Genomic DNA, 23,229 nt, shown 5'->3' on the forward strand with positions numbered 1-23,229 from the left:
ATGATGTTCTCCTGCTTTAGGCTAAACCCTCTACTTGAAGGACTTACTTGATGAACCGTGTCAATTGGATAGTTGGAAAAGGGAGACATGACAGACTAAGGAAGAATTAAGGCAAAACTGCCAACAACCCATGGTGGACTGAGGAAGGAAGCTGCAGATTCTACTTAAGTGGCCATTAGAATTTAGAAATCACTCATGTCGTTGAGTGAACGGCGCTCTCGGAATCGGAATGCAACAGCATTCTGGGAACACGGCAGGCAGCAATGAGGGACAGAGAGGGAAATAGGATCAAATGTCATCCATTTTCCACTGCCGTAGATTGGTGTCATTTTCCTTTGCTGTTCTTTTCTTCCAGACAAAATTGCTGCTGCTAACCCTCTGTAAAATGACCTCTCATAAGGATTCGTTTGCCTTGGAAACAATTATTTTAAATGCTGTAAGGAATTGTTCTCCCGGTGACATTTTTATAGCTCAAATTTGACTAAGTAGCGTTGAGGTGGTTTTCATTAACCGCTCCTAGTGTACACACATTGTGCTCTGGGTGTAAAGCAGCTGTTTTACAACCATGAGAACGAGCCGGTGAGAGAGGAGGCACGCTTTTACATGACTTTCACGTTTGGGCCCCCATTAGACTGAGTTCTGCTACTGTTTCTGCCTCATTAAGAACAAATTATCTTTAATTAGCTGCTCAGATGTTTGATCATACTGTTTTTTAAACACAGCTTGTGGAAAAGAGCGAGAGGTCCCACCCGGACACATACGCGCACAGACGCACGCAAACGCTGCTTAACATTGTTGATAATGCAATATGTTAATATTTAACCTTGCTGTGTGAACATAATGGGAAGGTCGTGCCTCCCGCTCGGTGAAACTGATACTAAATATGTGTCCCAAATAGGACCCTCTTCCCTATGTAGTGCACTACTTTTGACCACTGCCCTTGGCCCTGGTCAAAAGTAGTGCACGACATGGGGAATAGGGTGCCATTTGGGACACCGCCTAAAGGATGGTTGAAATGTGCAGCAACACTAATAACACTCTTTAATTACCTCTACAGGGCACCCATCTTGTCTGAAGTTCTCCCCAGAGCTGACCACAAATGTGAAGAGATTGCGATGGCAATGTATAGAATGCAAAACCTGTAGCTCCTGTCGAATACAGGGCAAAAACGCTGTAAGTATTTTAATACTTTAGATTTGGTTCTAAATACAGTGCCTTACCATTTAATCTGTGTGAGATAGAGATTGATAATGCTTTCATAGAGACATAATGTAATCAAACCAGTAATAAATGTCCTCTTAACAATGATAATATCTGTGTCCCAAATAGGACCCTATGGCCTATATATAGTGTACTACTTTTGAACAGGGCTCTGGTCAAAGTTAGTGCACTATATAATGAATAGAGTGCCGTTTGGGACAGAGACATATCATGAAATATTTTTCCAAGCATAGATCTGCCATTTCCGGGCAACATGTTGTGCAGTGAAGACACAGCCTCCTTTTTCTCCATCCACCCTTCAACCAAACATAATTCACCTCCACATATATCATCAATATTAAACTAAAAGGACATGTCCCTCTTTAGCGTGAAATGACAGAAGGTGTAACATCTATGCAACAACAGGGAAGCCACCACACAGCCCCACACATGCCTCCTGTCTCCTTGCAGGATGAGATGCTGTTCTGTGACTCTTGTGATCGGGGGTTTCACATGGAGTGCTGCAACCCACCACTCTCAAGGATGCCAAAAGGTAAATGTGCTCATACATATGGTTGTGTGTGTGTGTGGGTGTGTGTGTGTTCTTCATAGGGGGCCTTTAGGTCTGTCAATCATCATAGTGAAGCAGAGATGGCTTATTAGGAGCTTTGCATGAATATAAAATGATTCCCCAGTCCCAGGGGAGAGAGAGATGTAGATTACTGTATATGGCCTACAGCTATGCTTGTATTGATTGAACAACTACTGTAGTGTAAGACCTTTGGCAGCGGGACTAATATTCACACAAGTCGCATCGCTTTGCTCAAAATGAGCTGACATGGCTGTCTCTCAAATGGTACCCTCTTCCCTACATGGGCCCTGGTCAGAAGTAGTGCACTGTATAGGGAATAGGGTTCCATTTTGGGACAGTCTATTTCAGTGGACCCTGATGTTTTTTATTTTATTACATTTTTATGGATTTCCCTGCTTTGTGCTGAGTAATTGATTGTTGTACGGAGTGAGTAGGAGTGTGTCTCTCCCTCGCCATCTGCATTAAAGGGAAATGTTTCCAATGAATGTGTGGCGTGAGTTGATGAAGCCACCTAACTGATGCTCTCCTCTCTCTAGGTACCTGGGTCTGCCAGGTCTGCAGGCCCAAGGAAAATGGAAAGAAACTGCTGCATAAGAAAGCCGATGAGATCAAACGTCGATATGCAAAGCCAATCGGGAGGCCCAGAAATAAGCTCAAACATAGAATGTAAGTTTATCACCATGATCTGTAGACATTGTCTTTACTTTAGTGTACCAATAGAAGGTTGTGCAGAGTGTCTGTAAACCACCTTATTACCTCAAGGAAATCCTTCTGCTTTTTATCGCAATATTTTGTTAGAAGTTGAGTTATGACTAAGTTGTTTTCATAAACGTAGCTTTTGATTCATACCATAGTTTGTGTCCTTGCCTAACCCCTACGCTGTTTCTGTTGTAGGTCTGTAAGCAGTGGTGACGGCTCCATGCTAGCCCGGGGAGGAAGCGGGTCACCTGGTAGGGGTCAAACGCTTACCGTCTGTTCCACACCTTCATCTGGTCATGCAGCATCTGTGAAGGACGCCACAGACAGATTGGCTGTTGCTACATCAGACCCCTGTTGGGCCGGTGACGCTGTCACCTTCACCACCCAATTCACCACCTCCTCCTCCACCCCCTCCACCACCCCCCCCCTCACGCCCACCTCGTCCTCCTCCACCCCAGCAGTTACACTCACTGTTAACAAGAAAACCAAAGGGCTTATTGATGGGCTTTCCAAATTCTTTACCCCCTCGCCTGTCGGCCGCAGGTCGTCGCGAGCCGGCGAAATCATAGACCCCTCTGCCCTGAAAGGGTCACAGTCTTGTTCTCCTGCTAGGAAAAAGCCGGACACTCCGCCGAAACTATGGAAACTCACTCCGTCTCAGTCAGTTGTTGGCTTAGCTGCAAAGTCTGATACAACTCCGAGTCAAAAGCTAACCACCACCACCATATCTCCCTGTACACTCCCTCCCCCCCCCCCACCGACGTCACTTGGACATAGCCCCACCACATCCCTGGTCTCCTCCAGCTCCACCTCCGCTAACTCCCCCCAGAGTTCTTCCAGCCAGTCTAGCGTCCCCTCCATCACCAGTCTCTCTAATCACAACCAACTTAAGGGACTCTTTGACGGACTCTCTCATATCTATGCCACTCAGGGACAATCTCGGAAAAAGGGACTGCCTTGCTACGCACCACCTAAGCGCAGACACCGTAAGCAGGACTTAGGGTCCTGTGCCACCGCGTCCAAAATATATCCTCTCATTCCCCATCCTCCCCAACAGCGCCTCGGAAAGAAAGAGATGACAAAGAATAGGTTGTTGTTGTCGTCCCACTCCTCCCATCCCAGGCCCGGCCGGCCCAGGGGGCGCCCCTTTAAGGTGGTCAGTCACTTCAGACGTAGCCCCTTTTTAAAAAAGCACAGGACGCTAGGCAGGCTAAGATGTAGAGTGACCCCTCAGAAGGGACCCCAGGAAACACCAGGAAAGGGAGACATGACAGACGAAGGAAGAATTAAGGCAGAGCACGACCATGGTAAGCAAAGGCGTGAACGCTCCGACCGAAAATACCTGCGTCTACCTCCGCTAGTTTAAATATTTTTTTAACCCAAGGCTTGTCACAAAATGCCTTACCATACTACTGTATGAGCTAACAAATGTTTTCTTTTTACAAGAGTGAACAAGCGCATTTTGGCTTCGCCCCGCTTTAATTCAATAACATTTTAACAGTTTCTACTACTAATCTTTTACACCACCTACTTTAATTAATTTCCTTTTTTTTCAACTCGTTTAATTTCGTTATTGCGTTTTGACTTTGGCTGCGTAATGAATCTAGCTACGCGGCTTCAGTTCCATCTCTCTGCCGTCGGCTTCTTTGTCATAGTAGTGCATGGCCCAACCACTAACCCCTCCTTCAAACTGTTCTCTCCTTGCTCTGTCCCAACCACTAACCCCTCCTTCAAACTGTTCTCTCTTTGCTCTGTCCCAACCACTAACCCCTCCTTCAAACTGTTCTCTCTTTGCTCTGTCCCAACCACTAACCCCTCCTTCAAACTGTTCTCTCTTTGCTCTGTCCCAACCACTAACCCCTCCTTCAAACTGTTCTCTCTTTGCTCTGTCCCAACCACTAACCCCTCCTTCAAACTGTTCTCTCTTTGCTCTGTCCCAACCACTAACCCCTCCTTCAAACTGTTCTCTCTTTGCTCTGTCCCAACCACTAACCCCTCCTTCAAACTGTTCTCTCTTTGCTCTGTCCCAACCACTAACCCCTCCTTCAAACTGTTCTCTCTTTGCTCTGTCCCAACCACCTACCCCTCCTCCAAACTGTTCTCTCCTTGCTTTGTCCCAACCACTAACCCCTCCTTCAAACTGTTCTCTCTTTGCTCTGTCCCAACCACTAACCCCTCCTTCAAACTGTTCTCTCCTTGCTCTGTCCCAACCACTAACCCCTCCTTCAAACTGTTCTCTCCTTGCTCTGTCCCAACCACCTACCCCTCCTCCAAACTGTTCTCTCCTTGCTTTGTCCCAACCACTAACCCCTCCTTCAAACTGTTCTCTCCTTGCTCTGTCCCAACCACCTACCCCTCCTTCAAACTGTTCTCTCTTTGCTCTGTCCCAACCACTAACCCCTCCTCCAAACTGTTCTCTCCTTTATCTGTCCCCCCTGACCTTGACCCTATGCATTAGTGCACTGGCTTCGCCAATTGTGATTTTCGCCTAGTAGTGACTGTACTGTTCTGTTGTTGGATTATTAAGACTCACTCTTCTGCCTCCCATTCCACCCTCTCCCACCGCTACCACCAGTGGCACTGTCACCATTCAACCCTAACCTCCCACAGTCGTTAGACTGACACACACATACACCATTTATGACTCGCAGTTGACATGATGATTACGTCTATTGATCTACGCCCTCTCCCATCTGATTCGGTGTCATAGGGCCAGATTCCCAGACATAGATTTATCCTACTCCTCGACTAGAAGAAGCATTTTCAATTGAGATTCTCCTTTGAGCATGCTTCTTAGTCCAGGACTGGGCTTAATCTGTGTCTGAGAAACCGGGCCTAAAGGGCCAAGATATTTTGAAAGGATATGGATTTGATTTGAAGGGGTTGTAAATAATACTGTGAATAGAATAGTTTTTAAATTGATAACATCAAAACAAAACATTTAAAATGTATACTCAAGTCTCAAACTAATATCTGTAATTCATTTTTTTATGTATAATTTCCACTTCTTAGTGTATAATAATACATAATTTCAAGTCTTTCATGTATGCCAAAGCTGCCTGGTTAGCTTTTCAACATCATTGCTGTTGTATCGTAGTCTCCACACTGCTGCTGTCACTGCATTGACTTTTTAATTAACAGGAAACTATCTGGGGCTGTGTCCCAAATGGCACCCTAGTATTCCCTGCATAGTGCTTTACTTTTGACCAGAGACACATGGGCCGTGGTGCTAAGTAGGGCACTATATGGGGAATAGTGCCATTTGGGATGCAGACTTGGTGGGATGTTACACATGAAAGCGGTTACGTTAGAGTGATTTAGTTTCACGTCATTACATTCAGGATTTTCATTCACAGGTGCAGAGATGATACATTCATTATACAACTCCACAGAGACCTAACTTCGCCGAGGCTGTCTAACAAAACATACATTAAAAGCACATTAAAACCAAATGCATTTACTATACTGAATGTTCACGGGCTACAGAACACTGCTCCCTATCTACTCTATAAAGCTGTGATGATAATCTACCATGTTTGATGGTACTCCTCTGGTGTGCCTGTTTGGTTACTGTGACAGCCTGTTTGGTGACTGTACCAGCATGTTTGGTGACTGTGACTGCCTGTTTGGTGACTGTAACAGGCTGTATAGTGACTGTAACAGACTGTAATGTTTGGTGACTGTAACAGGCTGTGAAGGTGAATTGAGGGTGAAGCAGGAACCTGGCTTCGTAGCGGTCTCCAGGGAACATGTCACAGAGGAAGACGTGGAGATATTCACACAGGTCCAAGAGCTCTCGTCGCAGGTGAGGGAACTGTCCAAAATAACTTCTCTCAATAACACTTCTCACACCTATCACCTAATCAATATAAGTTATATGTAGCCTATAGCTTAACATTACAACCCCTAAATCAATGTTTGTCAGATGTTTTCAGACATGGAAATAAGTTTTAATGTCAGAAAGGGAAGGGTCCACGTTCCAAGTTTCTGTTTGAAGATGCTGCCTATGTTAGACTTAGATCTTTGATATTGTTTGAATGAGTGCTTGTGGTACGACATTGAGGCATTTTTATTTTGTATTGCTGTGTTTAGAGAAATGGAACCATGACCATCACTGACTCTGGACGATACCCGGCTGTCATTGAGTTTGGGAAGTATGAAATCCAAACCTGGCACTCTTCGCCTTACCCACCGGAATACTCAAGGTACTATCAATGCTAGGCTTCTTTATAAAATAAATACTTTATTAATCCCTGAGGGGAAATCGGTGTGTCAACTGATAAATTGAAATCCAAATTATAGGCTAACTTTTGTCTTGTTGTCTCTTTTGTTGACAGATTGCAAAAGCTTTACCTGTGTGAGTTCTGTCTGAAGTACATGAGATGCAAGAACATCCTCCAGCGACACGCCAAGAAGTGTGGCTGGTTTCAACCTCCAGCCAATGAGATTTACAGGAAGGATGACCTTTCAGTGTTCGAGGTCAGAGGTCACTCTTCAAAGTAGTAAAACTATGGGTGCATCCCAAATGGCACCCTATCCGCTATATAGCGCACTCCTTTTTTTTACCAGGACTATGATCATATGCTGGTGTATGAAATTTGACAGTGGTTTTGAGAGAGGGGTGGAAATAATCAATTGTTTAAATTTGAGCAATGTTCTCATGCTGGTTAGTTTAAATTTGAACAATGTTCTAATGCTGGTTTTGTTCCATGTTTAGGTTGATGGAAATGTCAGCAAGCTCTTCTGCCAAAACCTCTGCCTGTTAGCCAAGCTGTTCCTGGATCACAAGACCCTATATTACGACGTGGAGCCTTTCCTTTTTTACATACTAACAAAGAACGACGAGAAAGGCTGTCACCTTGTGGGTTATTTCTCCAAGGTAAGGATATTCAATAGAATGAAAAATATGTTTGGATAATGCGGTGACAGTGTCTTTACTATATTAGTCCTCTTAAAAGCTAAATGTATTCTGAAGGGATGTCCATGCGGGGGTGTGTGTGTGTGCATGCGGGTGTGTGTGTTTGCTTTCGACAAGGACAGTGGCAGGTGCAATAAATTGCCAGCTTCAGTGCAGCTCTGACATACTTGATCTTTTTCCCCTTCCCTCAGGAAAAGCTTTGCCAGCAGAAATACAATGTCTCCTGTATAATGATCATGCCTCAGTACCAAAGGCAAGGCTTTGGAAGGTTCCTCATTGATTTCAGTAAGTCCCTTAATGCGTTCTAAGAACATAAAACTCAATTCCTGCTTGATTCTAGAATCCTTGCCTGATTCTTTACAATATAAAGTAATCTGTTTTCCCAGGCATACATTTGTGCCACTAGCTAGGTTTCCATCCAATTTGTGACAGATTTTCATGGGAATATTCGTATATCCGCATAAAAACAATACGCACAGAAATGTTTCCATCAAATTAACCTGGTGCGGATAAAAGGCTGTGCGTGATGACATAGTGCACATAAAAATCATTTTTGCTGTTAAATTCCCAAGAACACAAAAAAAAACACAGAACTTAAATGGGTTTCCAATGCATTATCAACTCTACTGATGGTTTTGTCATAACACATGTTGCGTTATATAGCGAATATGCCCACTCTGGTCTTGGCACGTGCACTAGCCAACAGCTGGCAGATACAGTGGGGATAGGCTACCTATATGAGATTATTATGGACAAAAGAGCAAGATTTATTTTTATTTGTCAAACAGCAGCCAAGCATCAATGATCATGTCACCAGAATAAGACCCTCAATATTTATTGGAAAGGAGCATCAAGCTCATCACCTTGCACTTTCACCACCCTGTGAACTTCATCATAACTTATTTCATCTGTAGCCTAATAAACTGCATGCTTTCCTGAGTCATAGTGGGAGGATCACACACCATATCATCGCATTACTCCAAGTTTACTTCGATATGATAGTTATTATATCACAATTTCTCGCATAATTAATTATACTGAAATAACAGAAGATCCCACCTTGTCTAGTGTATGTTGTTTTGTCGACATTAGGAAAGTTTACTGACAAATATGCTGATTCCATCAGGTCTCTGGTGACATTTTTTATCCAACGTACTTTACTCACAGAAGAATTGTTGTGAATTAATTGAAATGGGTATATCAAGGCAATTTACATGCGTAAGTAATCATGTTTTCAATATTATAATCAGGAATAATAAAGAGGTATTAGGTTATGTCTGCATAAGTTAATATTTGATATCCAATTACATTTAGCAGCCTGTTTGCCTAGGGGTCCTTTATTGGAATAACCCTCCACTCTGAATTTGGACTGTTTGTCATAGCTATTGTATTATGTTCACAGTTTCCTCTTTGGAGTACTGGTGGGTTTGGGTGGTAGAGCTGTAATGGAGCATTTGATTTCCTGCTCACTTTGCCAGCATCATACCACCCTGCATCCCACTGCTGGCATGCCTCTGAAGCTAAGCACGGTTGGTCCTGGTCAGTCCCTGGATGGGAGACCAGATGCTGCTGGAAGAGGTGTTGGAGGGCCAGTGGGAGGCACTCTTTCTGGTCTAAAAAAAATATCCTAATGGTCCAGGGCAGTGATTGGGGACATTGCCCTAGTTAGGGCTCTAAAGCCCTATGGGCCCTGGTCAAAAGTAGTGCACTATATAGGGTGCCATTTAGGACAAAACCACAGACATTTTCCAATAGCGCTCTCTTGGAGCTCATCTCTGTTCAATCTTTTCTTAATTCCTCTCCTTGTTATCTTTGCACTTTCTCTATCACATCCAGCCTCTGTCTGAACTTATTTTTTACATATTTTTATTTTACCCTTTATTTTACCAGGTTAGTTGACTGACAACACATTCTCATTTACATCAACGGCATGTGGAATAGTTACAGGGGAGAGGAGGGGGTTGAATGAGCCAATTGGAAGCATGGCATGGTTAGGTGGCCATGATGGTATGAGGGCCAGATTGGGAATTTACCCAGGACACCAGGGTTAACCCCTCTACTCTTACAACAAGTGCCATGGGATCTTTAGTGACCACAGAGAGTCAGGACACCTGTTTAACTTCCCATCTAAAAAGAGGCACCCTACACAGGGAAAAGGGTGCCATTTGGGGCGGAGCCTGTGCCTTTGAAACTGGAAGTTGTTTAGATTAAGATTTTTCTGCTTTTATTGGATTGTATTAGAGGAGCAATTTGTCTCGGGTAGCTTGCTGTGAGAGGGAAAGCATTAGCTCCGTTTGCCAGCGTGAATGCGGTTTTCTAGTCATTACTCCTGAGGATTCTGAATAATCTCTTTGTTTTGATTTAAAGATGGTAAACCACAGCTGATACATTTATAAAACACACAGAATAACATGACTTGTTACTGTAGTGTTAGATTTATTAATATCTGTGTTTTTAGTTATTCATCTTTGTTCTAGCAGCTCATTTATTTGTTGTCAATTATTGGCTCTCGTCTCAGCTTTGGGTAATGAATACTGTCATAATGACTGGAATATTATGTATTCAGTGTTTGGTGATTAGATGTGCTTGTTTGGTTCCTTGTAGTGGGTGCACACATTAAAATACATTAATTAATTTCAAGCTGCTTATAATGGATGACCCTTGACAGGACGGCTATAAAACTAATTACATACAGACACAGCTACCTTTTTACTTAGTTTTTTTCCTCTTCATTATCTCTGATAAGTGCAACCTCTTGTGAGAAATGACATCCAGCTGCTTCTCTCCTCCATTTGTTGGCGCTTTTTCTCTCCTCTCTTTTTTTTTTCATTCACCCTCCTCTCCTCCACCTCCTTTGTTGCCCTTGCCAGCATCATAGCATCTGACAGAGGTTGAAGGAGAGGATGTCTGATTACCTCTCCTCCATTTCTACTCTCTGAAGGTGAAAATGGAGCTGCTCCCCAACACAGGATGTCATGTCACGTCAGATTATGATATGTACTGCAGTCTAAGACATGCATCAGCAACAACTGTCTCTAGCTAGCTGGAGTAAATCATTGCATTTTTGTCAGAATGTGTCTTTTTAGGTTACATACTAGCCTACTTTCTCACAACATTGTATTGTGTGAATGGGTAAGATGACCTACCTTTTTAAAAGATGGCAGCGTTTACATGCAGTCCAATTCAGATTTATTTCGTTTTGTGGGCCGTAGAGCAAACTTGAAAACACCCTCCTGTTCGTGAGAGTCTCATACCTCCATATTAGTTTGTAGGCCACACCGTTTGGACACTACAGATGTTTTTGTGAGAAGACAGAAGTTCAGGATGTCACGGTCTGACCAACACCGCTGTAGCTCGGGCCACCTTCCACCGCAGATGCGAAAGCCTTGACAAAGGTGGATGGGCTGGATTGAGACGGAGCCCGTGGGATTCTTTTATTACGTTACTTAGATTGACGCACAGGATTTAATCCCTTCTCACAACATTGTTGATTTGTTATAATACTGTAGGTCTTTTTAGGTACTGTCTTTTTTGAGGTTATGTCTTCTCACACCATGTTGTTTTGTTTGAATGTGTCTGTTTCAGGTTACCTTCTGACGAGGCAGGAAGGACAAGCTGGCTCCCCAGAGAAGCCTCTGTCAGATCTGGGTCGCTTATCCTACCTGGCATATTGGAAAAGTGTCATGGTAGAGTACCTTTATAAGCAGCCAGATAAACACATCAGCGTTAAAGGAATAAGCAGGGCCACTGGGATGTGTCCGCATGATATCGCCGCTACTCTCCAGCATCTCTGCATGATTGACAGGCAGAACGGCAGGTCAGTCCTAACTCACACACTCGCTGTGTGTGCGCACCCTGTCTGACTCAGACTTATTCAGGCCACTGGGTATTTTTAACATGTTAGCCATTAATGCAGCAGAATATTGGCAGAAGTCAGGTTAAGGAAACAGACAGACAGAACAGCCTGCTGCTATTCCAGCCTGAGAATCCTCCATTTCAGCTTTATTAACTTACGTAACGCCATGGGTCATGTGGATTCACTCTACAACAGCTGGTCTTTTTCTTATTGGTTTACTGTAAAAGTACTTTGACCGTACTTACTGACAATTGCTAACTTAAAAGGGCTTTATAAAAACATTTGATTGTTTGGTTCATTCGTTTATGATTGGCTCTTTAGATTGTAATGATCAGAATGGGTTGATTTGATTCGTTTGTGATTTCTCTCTAGGTTCGTAGTGATCAGAAGATATCGATTGATGTTCAGTTTTATTAACTACAAGCCATGTGTTTCATGTCACATCATACATGAATATGTTGAGAGCTGGTTCTTTTTGTCATAGTTTTTTATTGCTTTTCTGCAGGTTTGTGGTAATCAGAATAGATTGATTGATCTTATTGGTTATTGATCTCTAGGTTTGTGGTAATCAGAATAGATTGATCTTATTGGTTATTGATCTCTAGGTTTGTGGTAATCAGAATAGATTGATCTTATTGGTTATTGATCTCTAGGTTTGCGGTAATCAGAATAGATTGATCTTATTGGTTATTGATCTCTAGGTTTGTGGTCATCAGAATAGATTGATTGATCTCGTTGTTGATGTTTCTTGGTTTGATTGACTGATTTTGATGTTTCTTATTGCTCTTCTTTAGGTTTGTGGTGATCCGAAGAGAGCGGTTGATCCAGAGGCACATGGAGAAGCTGCGAGCCAGCCCCAGGCTGAACCAGGTTGACCCTGACGCACTGCACTGGACCCCCAGCCCCAGGCTGAACCAGGTGGACCCTGACGCACTGCACTGGACCCCCAGCCCCAGGCTGAACCAGGTGGACCCTGACGCACTGCACTGGACCCCCGCAGTGGCCCTCAACGCTGTCCTGTCTGAGGAGGAGAGAGAGCTCGAGATGGATGTAAGTCTTGTGTGCGCACAAATACACACAGTGTTTTACAACTCTGGACCTGACTCTGTTCAACTCTGTTCAGTCTGGAGTCTAATCATGTTGTGCAGTCTGGAGTCTAGACCGTTATTAGGTTAATCATGGTGTTCAGTCTGGAGTCTAGACCGTTATTAGGTTAATCATGGTGTTCAGTCTGGAGTCTAGACCGTTATTAGGTTAATCATGGTGTTCAGTCTGGAGTCTAGACCGTTATTAGGTTAATCATGGTGTTCAGTCTGGAGTCTAGACCGTTATTAGGTTAATCATGGTGTTCAGTCTGGAGTCTAGACCGTTATTAGGTTAATCATGGTGTTCAGTCTGGAGTCTAGAACGTTATTAGGTTAATCATGGTGTTCAGTCGAGTCAAGACCGTTATTAGGTTAATCATGGTGTTCAGTCTGGAGTCAAGACCGTTATTAGGTTAATCATGGTGTTCAGTCTGGAGTCTAGAACGTTATTAGGTTAATCATGGTGTTCAGTCAGGAGTCTAGACCGTTATTAGGTTAATCATGGTGTTCAGTCTGGAGTCTAGACCGTTATTAGGTTAATCATGGTGTTCAGTCTGGAGTCAAGACCGTTATTAGGTTAATCATGGTGTTCAGTCTGGAGTCTAGACCGTTATTAGGTTAATCATGGTGTTCAGTCAGGAGTCTAGACCGTTATTAGGTTAATCATGGTGTTCAGTCTGGAGTCTAGACCGTTATTAGGTTAATCATGGTGTTCAGTCTGGAGTCTAGACTAGAGGTCGACAGATTAATCGGAATGGCCGATTTAATTAGGGCCGATTTCAAGTTTTCATAACAATCGGCAATTGGTATTTTTGGACACCGGTTTGCCATTTATTTATTTATTTTTACACCTTATTTCCCCATTAGCCTTTTCATTGTGATGTTAAGCTAGCTGCCTGTGTTTCCCAGAGACAATAACAATGTCTGTCTCAATGTGTGTTAATTCCAGGCTGAGCGACTGAAGGAGCAGGCTAGTTGGGAGAATGAAGAGAGAGCAGTGTCCTATCTGGTGACTAGCATACATCACCCTCGTCCTCCCACTAAGGTCTACAGTAAGAACCCCTTCAGAACATACGAGCGTCGCCCCACAACCGCTGGAGACCAAAGACTGCACGACTCTGAGGAATGTAGTGATGACGAAGATGAGGATGATTCTGATGGATCGCCGCCCATCCTAACGAAAGCCCATGCTATGTTTGGTGTCAAGAGAAAGGTGAGAGCTGGAAATGAGTTATTTGACACATTTCCTCATTGCAGGGTGAGGTGGCTGCAGTGTGATTGGCTGGTTATAGTGTTTACATAGGGATGGAAAAAGAAGGGAGTTCAATTCAATGTTATGTAATAGTTTCAGAATTAGATCGTTTTCCATCATTATATAATGTGAGTTGGTATCTGAAGTTGTGTTGTCTACCAACCAATGTGTTAAATGTTCTTGGCTGCAATGAAAGATTCATTCAGTTCTCTAGATTATGTTCCAGAATCCTCCATACAGTACAACAAACAGTTGTGATTTCTCTGGTGCTTTGGAGGCTGTTGTGTAGCAGGCAGGCCAACTGAACCTTGTTCTATTGACATGGTTAAGGCAGGCAGACAGACTGAACCTTGTTCATTGACATGGTTAAGGCAGGCAGACAGACTGAACCTTGTTCTATTGTCAGTGGACATGGCTAAGGCAGGCAGACAGACTGAACCTTGTTCTATTGACATGGTTAAGGCAGGCAGACAGACTGAACCTTGTTCTATTGACATGGCTAAGGCAGGCAGACAGACTGAACCTTGTTCATTTGTCAGTGGTCATGGCTAAGGCAGGCAGACAGACTGAACCTTGTTCTATTGTCATGGTTAAGGCAGGCAGACAGACTGAACCTTGTTCTATTGTCATGGTTAAGGCAGGCAGACAGACTGAACCTTGTTCTATTGTCATGGTTAAGGCAGGCAGACAGACTGAACCTTGTTCTATTGTCATGGTTAAGGCAGGCAGACAGACTGAACCTTGTTCTATTGTCATGGTTAAGGCAGGCAGACAGACTGAACCTTGTTCTATTGTCATGGTTAAGGCAGGCAGACAGACTGAACCTTGTTCTATTGTCATGGTTAAGGCAGGCAGACAGACTGAACCTTGTTCTATTGTCATGGTTAAGGCAGGCAGACAGACTGAACCTTGTTCTATTGTCAGTGGTCATGGCTAATTTAAATCCTTCCATGGTTTTCACATCTGTGTTGTCGATAGGCCACTGCTCCCTTGTGGTGAAGATGATATTACAACAGATTGTGGTCTAGAAGTTAGGAACCCGCTCTATTTCACACAGCAGTAATATGTCCTCTATATAAGACTGCCTGCTGATGGTTGTTGCAGTTAATTTGTGAATTTGTTACCTGATTGCTTTCATAGTCCTCACTGGGTTTAATCACTACGACAAAAAGAAAGTGACATCCTTGTAATACCCACTCAGTGAAAAACTGGAGCGTATGTAGAATGTGGTCTGAGTTAACTCTGCCTGTCTCATTTGTGGTTCTCTAAACCAGTCAGCCTTCATCTGTGGGAAAGAGTTGCTCAAGCGTTCGAGGCTCACATTGTGTGGTTTGAGCATTTTACATTCAGAACAAAAGTTTACAATGAGGCCCGGTCCTCCCTGCAGACATTTAACCAGAGCCTTGAGTGTCTCTCTCTGTAGCTATTAAACTGCAGAAAGAGTTTAGAGAGGAAGTATTATGTTTATTTTAACCTTTTTTATCCCCCCATCTGTTTTGTCTGTCTTGGAGAGCAGTTGTGCTCAGAAATGGAAAGTAAGTTTAGTCCAGGACTAAGCTTAATCTGTGTCCGAGAAAACGTCCTAAGGTTTAACATTTGATCTGTGTTTGTGTTCCAGAGAGAGAGAGCTGAGAGAGCTGTCATGCTCAAGAAAAGAGGTCGCAAGAGAAGAAGGATTAATAGCAGTGTGACGACTGAGACCATCTCGGAGACGACGGAGGTTCTGAACGAACCGTTTGACAACTCTGAGGACGAGAGGCCCATGCCCCTGCTGGAGAGGACCTGCAGGGTGGGTGAGATGGAAGAGGAGGAGGCGGAGGGGCTGAGGAAACCAGTGAAGAGACGCAGAGGTCGTCCGCGGCTGGAGAAAAACATAGACAGAGACAATCGTGAACACTGGAATGAAGGTAACTAAATCCTTCAGATGTTTTTAAGAAGCTGTATTTTAAGTTGTAAGTTATAACTGACAGCATACATCCCTTTAAATCTTAACATCACAACACCAATTTGCTCAAATCACTGATGATCTTTTCTTTCTTCTAGTCCTGTCAAAGAAACCGGGCAGGCCTCGAGCGGTTAAGCGCAAGAAGGGCTGGCCCAAAGGAGTGAAAAGGGGACCTCCAAAATGGCGTCTGAAGAAGGAGAGGAAGATGGGTTTCAAGCTGAACCTGTACACTCCCCCCGAGACGCCGCTGGAGGCCGAGGAGCCCCACATCCAGGCCGAGGAGCCCAAGGAGGAGCCGGAGGACCAGGACAAGGCCTCGACCATCACGGAGGAGGGGTCAGAGCCGGGCAGAGACCTGGCCGGTCGGGACACAGATATGGACAAGCGCCTGCCCTCAGAGCCCCACAGTCCCATGGAGGAAGAGAGTCCTAGTAAACTGAGCTCCCCTGGGGTATCTCCTGTGGCTTCTCCCATGGCCTCTTCTCCAGTACCCTCCCCTATGGCCTCTAGAGCTAGCTCCCCAGTCTTCTCTCCTGTTGGCTCCGCTATGGGTTCTCCCGTCAGATCCCCCATCTGTGACGAGCCACCGGAGGAGGACCCACAAGACAGTGAGCACGGGGACTCTCAAGCTCCTTCTCCATCCAAACAGCTGGACCACAGCACTGAAAGATCAGCCGAGGATGATGAAGAGGCCACTCACCTGGACGCGGACGATGAAGACGAGAGTCGCATGGAGTCGACGGCAGAGCCAGAGAAAGAGGAGCGGAAGCAAGAGCCAGAGCCTTGTCAGGAGCCTCCTGAAGCGGAGTCCTGCACCACCCTGACTTTTTTACATCCAAATGACAACAATAAGGATTCTGAACGACGTCAGGAGGGGTCTGAAGGGATGGCCTATAGGCGCGAGGTGGAGCGGCCGGCCAACACTGGAGACGAGAGAAGAGACGGTATCCAGGAACAGGCACCAACCGCAGTAGCAGCAGTAGACTCTGACCACCCCGTTGACTCAGAGTCAGAGGAGAGTAGCAGTCAGGAGGCTCCACGCCAGCCCCAGCAGACAGAAAGGGATAGAGAGAGGCTTGCTGCTCTGAATCCTTCTGCTGTGCTGAGAGACCGAGAGGAGGACCGAGAGACGGCCCAGGCCGTGCAGAGCCTCACCCAGGAGACAGCCCGCGACACAGAGACACCGCAGGACAGCTCCAGCTCGGTGTTCCACCAGGAGGCGAGCCACAGCCTGAAGACCCACCCCATGGTCCCCCATAGCCCCCCTCACACCCTAACCTCGCTGGACGAAGGCTGCCCCCAGTCGGACCACAGCAGCCCCCTGTCCTCGGCCCACTCCCACCCCAGCCAGTCGGTGCGCTCTGTCAGCAGCCCGGCTGTGTCCATCCTGGAGAGTAGCGGAGGCAGCAGCAGTGGTAGTGGCGCAGGAGGAGGTTATACCCAGATCAGCCCTGACCATGGCTCCAGCGGCGGAGCCTCCATCTCAGTCCCCTCCTCCCTCCACAACATGGAGACCAGCCCCATGATGGACGTGCCGTCGGTGTCGGACCACTCGTCCCAGCAGGTGGTGGACAGCGGCTTCAGCGACCTGGGCTCCATCGAGAGCACCACAGAGAACTATGAGAACCCCAGCTCCTACGACTCCACGCTGGGGGGCAGCATCTGTGGCGGGGCCGGGGGTCCGGGCGGACCTGGAGGCCCCCCTCAGAACAGCTGTTCCTACGGCCCCCTCCCCCCCAGCGGCCTGGTGCAGAGCAGCTGTGCCGTCAGCCAGCAAATGGGGGGCGTCAACCCTGGAAGCTGTGGCATGATTCAGCAGAATAGCCTGAGCTCCCCGCAGCACTGCAACGTCAAGTCACCACAGGGCTGTGTGGTGGTGGTGGAGAGACCACCGAGTAATGGTCAACACAGTCAGAGGACTCAGCACAGTCACAGTCAACACAGCCAGCACAGTCACAGTCAAACAATCACACACAATCCCCATGGCCATACTAGGCACACTATCACTCCACACAATCAGCATCCGCAACACAATCAGCCTCACAGCACTCCACACAATCAACACAGCCAGATAACGCAACACAACCCACACACACACCCTGAACACAGTCAGCCACATGGTGTACATCACAATCAACACAGCCTTCACAATCAACACGGTCAACACAGCCTTCACAATCAACACGGTCAACACAGCCTTCACAATCAACACGGTCAACACAGCCTTCACAATCAACACAGCCACAGTCAGCAACAGGCCATGACACAGTGCGGCATGCCTACCAACTTCACGGCGCCCATTCAGCTAGCTGACATCCCTGAGTCAGGCAACCCCAACCTGAGCAGCATCTATGAGAGGATGAACCAGGAGGGCTATGGCAGCGGTCATTACTCCCAGCCCTCGGCCACCTTCAGCCTGGCCAAACTGCAGCAGCTGACCAACACCCTCATAGACCACCCTCACTCTCTGCCTTTCAACCACTCTGCCTCCCACTCCCACCCTATCACATCCTATGCAAACAGTACCTCCCTGTCATCACACTCGCAGCACTCTGGCATGGTGTCTCTGTCCCAGTCCCCCCACCCCGGCCACCCTCGCCCCCATGGGGTCTCTCCTCACCCCGGTGGCCCCCAGGTCCAGGTGCAGGCCACCATGACCCCCCCTCTGACCTCCCCCCAACCCCTCAGTTCCCCACAGATGATGCTGCAGCGCAACGCCATGGGCATCCCCAACATCCCTACCTCCCAGTGGACTCTACAGGCTCAGATGGCCCCCGGGGGACCCAAGGGCCCCACACACATTGCCATGCGCTCCAAGTCAGCGGCCTCTGGTCTCTCCTCCCACCCACACCACCAGCAGCAGATGTATAGCCACACCCGCGGGCCCCCCCAGACAGTCACCATGCAGGCCCCCTCATCCCGGACGCTGGCAGCCATGCCAAGGGGCATGAACATGGGCACGGTCAACATCATGCCTGCCCCTGGCAATCCCTACAACCATGCTGTTAGTGTCAACTCCATGAACATGCCCTCTGCCGCCATCAACCACGCCATGAACGGTTACCACGTCACAACCCAGGGGCCAACCATGATGGCGGCCAACGGTGGTTACCACAGCAACCAGATGTCGGGCCACCAGATGACGGCGGCCTACATGAACCAGTCGCCCGGGGCCCAGTACGCCTCTATGCAGATGGGCATGATGGGAACACAGCCATACCCCCAGCAACCCATGCAGGCTCCGCCGCACAGCAACATGTACTCTTCAGCTGGTCAGCACGGATACATGACCAACACCGGACCCATGTCCAAGCAGACACTCAAAGGGCCTTTCATCAGACGGTAACCCATGGTTACTAACCTAACGGTTAACGAAACCGTAACTAATGACAAACAAACTGAATCAATCTGAATGGATGTTTAAATCACACAAATGTGCATTATTATTACTATGAGTCCTAGATGCACAAATTTGGCCTCTTTTTGTTTGTTGATAATGTTTGTTTCTTTGTTTTCATTTTGTTTATAGTTACTTAAAAACCAGCACTTGGAAAGAATGCAAAAAGTTTCATCAACAAGCAAACTTTTTACAACAAGCTACTATCTATGTCAAAGTATTTTTGTTCCTAACAGATTTGTGTTCCTTTTAGGTTCTAAGCCTTACGTCATGAAGATAAAAATGTATTTAATTAGTATTAGTCTCCCTGGTCACTCCTTAGTGTAGAGGGGGGAGGAGACTGGAAAGAGATTTCATCACCGGGAGTGAGTGTAGTTATGTAGCAGCCTCAAACTAAGCCATCTAATGTGCCTGCTACAAACAGACTTAAACAAGTGGATATTCCTAGAACCTGTTCAGTGTACCTGTCTAACAGTGCTGACGATTAGTTTGTACTATACTCATGCCTTTGTATATTTAAATTATTGTACTTATTTTGTAAAGCATGCTTCGGTCTCCAGTCTCCGTTAGTAACAGTGCATTGAGTAGTACTGTACAAGTGTTGTGCTTAATAGTAAGCCATTCTAAATATATTTTGGCCTTTATTAGGTTCCCCCTCTCACAGGGCGGGGGAGAAAGATGAAACTATATTTTGTTAATTCTAATAATGTAAAAAAAAATGTGTAAACTTCTTTAGTCCTGTTCTTCTGTATGTTTGAGAGGTTTCATTGCTCTGTATGTATAATTCTGAAGTCTTTTGTAACAGATGTCCTTCCTTGAGGCAGCTTTTCTGTTTTATAACACAGAAGACTGATTTCTGTCAAGATAACTAAGCATATCTCAGTGTTTGTACCCTGACTCTGATTCTAAAACATTTCAAAGAGGTGTACCAATGTCGAGAAATGTGGCTGAATTTAAAAAAAAACAACTAAATGATTGATGATTATTATTATTAATAATAAAGAAATATACATTTAGTCCAAAGTCGATATTTTACATAAAGCCTTTAAAAAGTAACATTTTCATTCCATCTGTATTTATTTATTTTTTTCTATCTTTATAAAATGTTGGATTTATATTTTACAAAGTGGATAAGACTAGAGGATGTGACTAGACCAAACTAAGCTAACGGATTGCATGTAAAAAGCAACTTGTGTTTTTGTCTATATTGCTCTTTTGTAGCCTTTCTACCTGTACAGAATAGCTGGTAGGGTGTGAGCCAGGTCTCCCACTGTAAATCTGCACAAACAAGCAGTATTTTATTGATGCCTTTCTCCTTTGTCAGTCACTTAAAAATAGTGTACATTTTAGCATAAAATAAATTAGGATTGACCATGCACAGAATTTTACTCCATTGATTTAACTCCATTGACAACTGACTCAACTTCAGATTAATTGGGAGATTTGAAGTTCAAAATGTTCAATGACAGACTTCTAAGCCAAGGCAATGTCTTATTTATAAAACTAGAGCATTTAGTTTAAAGGGGCAATCTGCAGTTGATGCATACATTCTTTCACTGTGTAATGTATAGCCATGGATTATTGAATAATATAACTTAAATGCCTCATGACCTTAGTTGTACCCAATTACAACCCAAAATATAAGCATGTTTTACTCCAAATGTTTGTAAACAAAAGTTAATGTAAACATCGCTTCAAAACATGGTTAAAACTCATTCTGATTTCATGGATGGTCTGTCAGTATACAAGTATGGATACAAGATCATCTGACCCTGCTTCTCACAGCAGGAAAATAATCCTGCAGCAACAGGAAATGTGGATTATAATTAATGTACATTTTTGTAGAGGTTGATACATTTATAGTTGGGGAAAATCAAGTCTGAAATGTTAGTGGAAATTACTGACTTTAGATGCCTTTTACAATTTGTATTTCCTGCTGCGCAGGAAAATTATTTACGACAAAGTGACCAAATTTAGATAGACAAGAGCTACAGAGCTGCTATGAATTTGAGTGCTCAAATTTCTCGAGCCCCTTCCCTTAGCGGTTTACCAAAACAAGTGGCGGGAGGGTTGCTTTGTTATTGTTTGAACTGTGGATTTCCACTTTAACTCTTTTTAAATTTGGAGTACAGTATTTTTGAAGTACTAGGAAACCTACTTGTTTGACAATTCTTTTCTCTGTACACATTTCTTGTGGAACCAAATGATCTAAATTAAATACATTTCCCTTTTCTCAGGGTGCATCGATCACATTTGATCCTTCTATTCATCCTCCTCTCTTTCCTTGTCCTTTTCTTCTCCTCCTTTTCCCTTGTCAGCCGTCACTCCGTCCCTCTGTTCTAAGAGGTAAGTGTCCAGCTGCCTGAGCTGTTTCAGGAAGCCCCAGTTGGGGATGATACGCCTGCGTCGCTTCACGTGGTCCACGGCGTCCACCACTGTCATGTTCTTACATATCATCAGGTAGGCCAGGAACAGGGTGGCTGACCGACTTCTCCCCATCACACAGTGCACCAGCAGCTTATCTAATGGGAATGCATAGAAAAACATGACTGGAAGGAGGTGTTTGTTATTAGAATAGAATGAAACGGTACTCCCTGTATAATTACTTCCAATGAATAAGCATTAATAACCTTAATTTTTTGTCAACATTTATAAACATTTCAAAGCATTTGTGTCAATGCTTTATAAAGCACTTATAATTGCTTATTCATTTAAGTTGTATTAAAATGTCACTCAAACTAAGACTAACTTACTCTCAGGTATGTTGAGTGTTTCGTCGATGAACTGGGCTGCAGAAAAGAAGTACTGGCTAAGGTCAAAGGTTGGAGTATCCTCCGCCACGACCCCATAGTAGACCACGTCCATGTCGCTGTAGTACTCCACTCCCGTGTCCACATTATTCCACGTCCCCTCTGCTGCGTTCAAGATGTGGGTCATGCCCAATTTCTTCAGGTTGTATTTGTCTTTGGCACTCTCTCTGTCACAATGTAAGGATTTACTAACCTGAGGGCCAGTCAGTTTGTGCTATCATGCCAACTGTTTACAATGATCAAATGGAATTGGCAAGAGCACAAATAGATTGGGTGCCTGGCTAAGGATGCAGGGACCTGTACTGCAGGTAGGAGACAAGGGGTGTACTCAAACAGTTAATACATCAGGGAGTAGGTAACTTTTATAATTATGTATGTAATACTCAGAATACTGAACAGATATAACACTTAAGTAAATAATAACCTGGCTGGCCATAGACAATATACTGTGTATATAGGTCCTATATCTATGGTTTCTGGTCTCTTGCCAGCTCCTTAGGGAAATGTCAAGCCAAACATTTGACATGACAAGGAGTTGGCATTATAGAACAAACAGACTATTTTATGTTTAATTTGATCTCTTACAGAACACTGACTGCCTAACTTACTCATCTCCAATCCAGACGTTGGGCCAGACCTGGTTGATGTGAGTGTACTCCGTGCAGTCACGGTTAAGGATCTTCTCCAGCTCATAGCCTCCAGGTGTAACGTATTCCACCACAGGTTCAGGTGGCTTTGTCTTAGGAACAAACTTTTTCTTCACAGTCGCACACCTCTTGGAGCTTTGAGATGCCATGTTTATCACAATAGCTTCTTGCTTTCACACAGGATCCATTCCCTTAAAAATAAAAAATAACGTTTTGATTTGGAGCTATTTCCTTCCAACGTGCCACAAAGACAATGTCATAAGACAAGTGTCTATGGCACATTTTTGTTAATGTGCATTTTAGGCATTATTTAAATACCTAACATGCACTGGCAACAGTTAGAATTAGAATTCTGGTCAAAGAACAACATACCAAGAGATTTAATCGAAGTCCTTTACTGTACTCCCTCTAAAATGCAGCAAGTGTAGCCTTTTGTGCGTTTCCTGTTGTCAACAGTTGGAGGAAACAAATAGAACCCAATGCTCGAAGTTTAATTCTGGGAGCCTGACGAGAGTCGTCGGTCGGGGGCACAGATTGTATAAATGGACAGGCATCAAATTGAGAGGATATTTTTAGTGCTCTGACGTGCAAGCAAGGCCCCCTGACCTTAGTCTTAGCGGCTGAGTAAATTGCATGTAGGGAAAAACCTCCTCAGTCATAGATTGCGTCCAGAATGGCATCCTATTGTGCTGTATTTTTGAAAGAGAGCACCCAGAGTCCCCAATGCAGGTTCTAGTCAAAAGTAGTGCACTATATAGCGAATAGGGTGCCATTTCAGATGCAAACATCTACTCCTAAACAGAGCTGGGAACGTTAATCTCTGCTGCT

The 23,229-nt window shown here is 44.9% G+C and overlaps 2 protein-coding genes across 9 annotated transcripts in view; one reads left to right on the top strand and one right to left on the bottom strand.

The window, feature by feature from the left end:
- LOC106611767 (histone acetyltransferase KAT6B) overlaps positions 1-20,000 on the top strand; it is a 38,583-nt gene extending 18,583 nt beyond the window's left edge. For 3 of the 8 annotated variants that reach the window (XM_014212335.2, XM_014212327.2, XM_014212362.2), the window contains exons 4-17: positions 1,058-1,173; positions 1,588-1,753; positions 2,329-2,458; positions 2,687-3,798; positions 6,181-6,296; positions 6,584-6,696; positions 6,829-6,970; positions 7,209-7,370; positions 7,601-7,694; positions 10,995-11,226; positions 12,060-12,315; positions 13,300-13,563; positions 15,221-15,509; positions 15,646-20,000. In XM_014212335.2, coding sequence (XP_014067810.2) covers positions 1,058-1,173; positions 1,588-1,753; positions 2,329-2,458; positions 2,687-3,798; positions 6,181-6,296; positions 6,584-6,696; positions 6,829-6,970; positions 7,209-7,370; positions 7,601-7,694; positions 10,995-11,226; positions 12,060-12,315; positions 13,300-13,563; positions 15,221-15,509; positions 15,646-18,893 — 6,440 coding nt within the window. In that variant the 3' untranslated portion in view covers positions 18,894-20,000. The remainder of the gene's footprint in view (positions 1-1,057; positions 1,174-1,587; positions 1,754-2,328; positions 2,459-2,686; positions 3,799-6,180; positions 6,297-6,583; positions 6,697-6,828; positions 6,971-7,208; positions 7,371-7,600; positions 7,695-10,994; positions 11,227-12,059; positions 12,316-13,299; positions 13,564-15,220; positions 15,510-15,645) is intronic. The other 5 variants (XM_014212355.2, XM_014212372.2, XM_014212380.2 and 2 more) reach the window with 4 other exon arrangements.
- Positions 20,001-20,209: 209 nt separating this feature from the next.
- Positions 20,210-22,947, bottom strand: LOC106611804 (dual specificity phosphatase 29). The gene is made up of 4 exons (XM_014212390.2): positions 22,774-22,947; positions 22,363-22,592; positions 21,698-21,921; positions 20,210-21,466 (listed from the first exon to the last, which is right to left on the bottom strand). The coding sequence occupies exons 2-4, from the start codon at positions 22,548-22,550 to the stop codon at positions 21,207-21,209; spliced, it is 672 nt and encodes a 223-aa protein (XP_014067865.1). The 5' UTR covers positions 22,551-22,592; positions 22,774-22,947; the 3' UTR covers positions 20,210-21,206.
- Positions 22,948-23,229: the final 282 nt, after the last annotated feature.

This window comes from Salmo salar, chromosome ssa01, assembly GCF_905237065.1.
Source record: "Salmo salar chromosome ssa01, Ssal_v3.1, whole genome shotgun sequence".
NCBI classification, from domain to species: Eukaryota; Metazoa; Chordata; class Actinopteri; order Salmoniformes; family Salmonidae; genus Salmo; species Salmo salar.

Bases quoted from the DNA above. Each gene is read 5' to 3' on its own strand.
- LOC106611804 (XM_014212390.2), bottom strand. From the start codon at position 22,550: ATGGCATCTCAAAGCTCCAAGAGGTGTGCGACTGTGAAGAAAAAGTTT. The intron at 21,922-22,362 runs GTAAGTTAGGCA...ACATTGTGACAG, and splicing joins AACGTCTGGATTGGAGATGA to AGAGAGTGCCAAAGACAAAT. The intron at 21,467-21,697 runs GTAAGTTAGTCT...CATTCCCATTAG, and splicing joins AACACTCAACATACCTGAGA to ATAAGCTGCTGGTGCACTGT.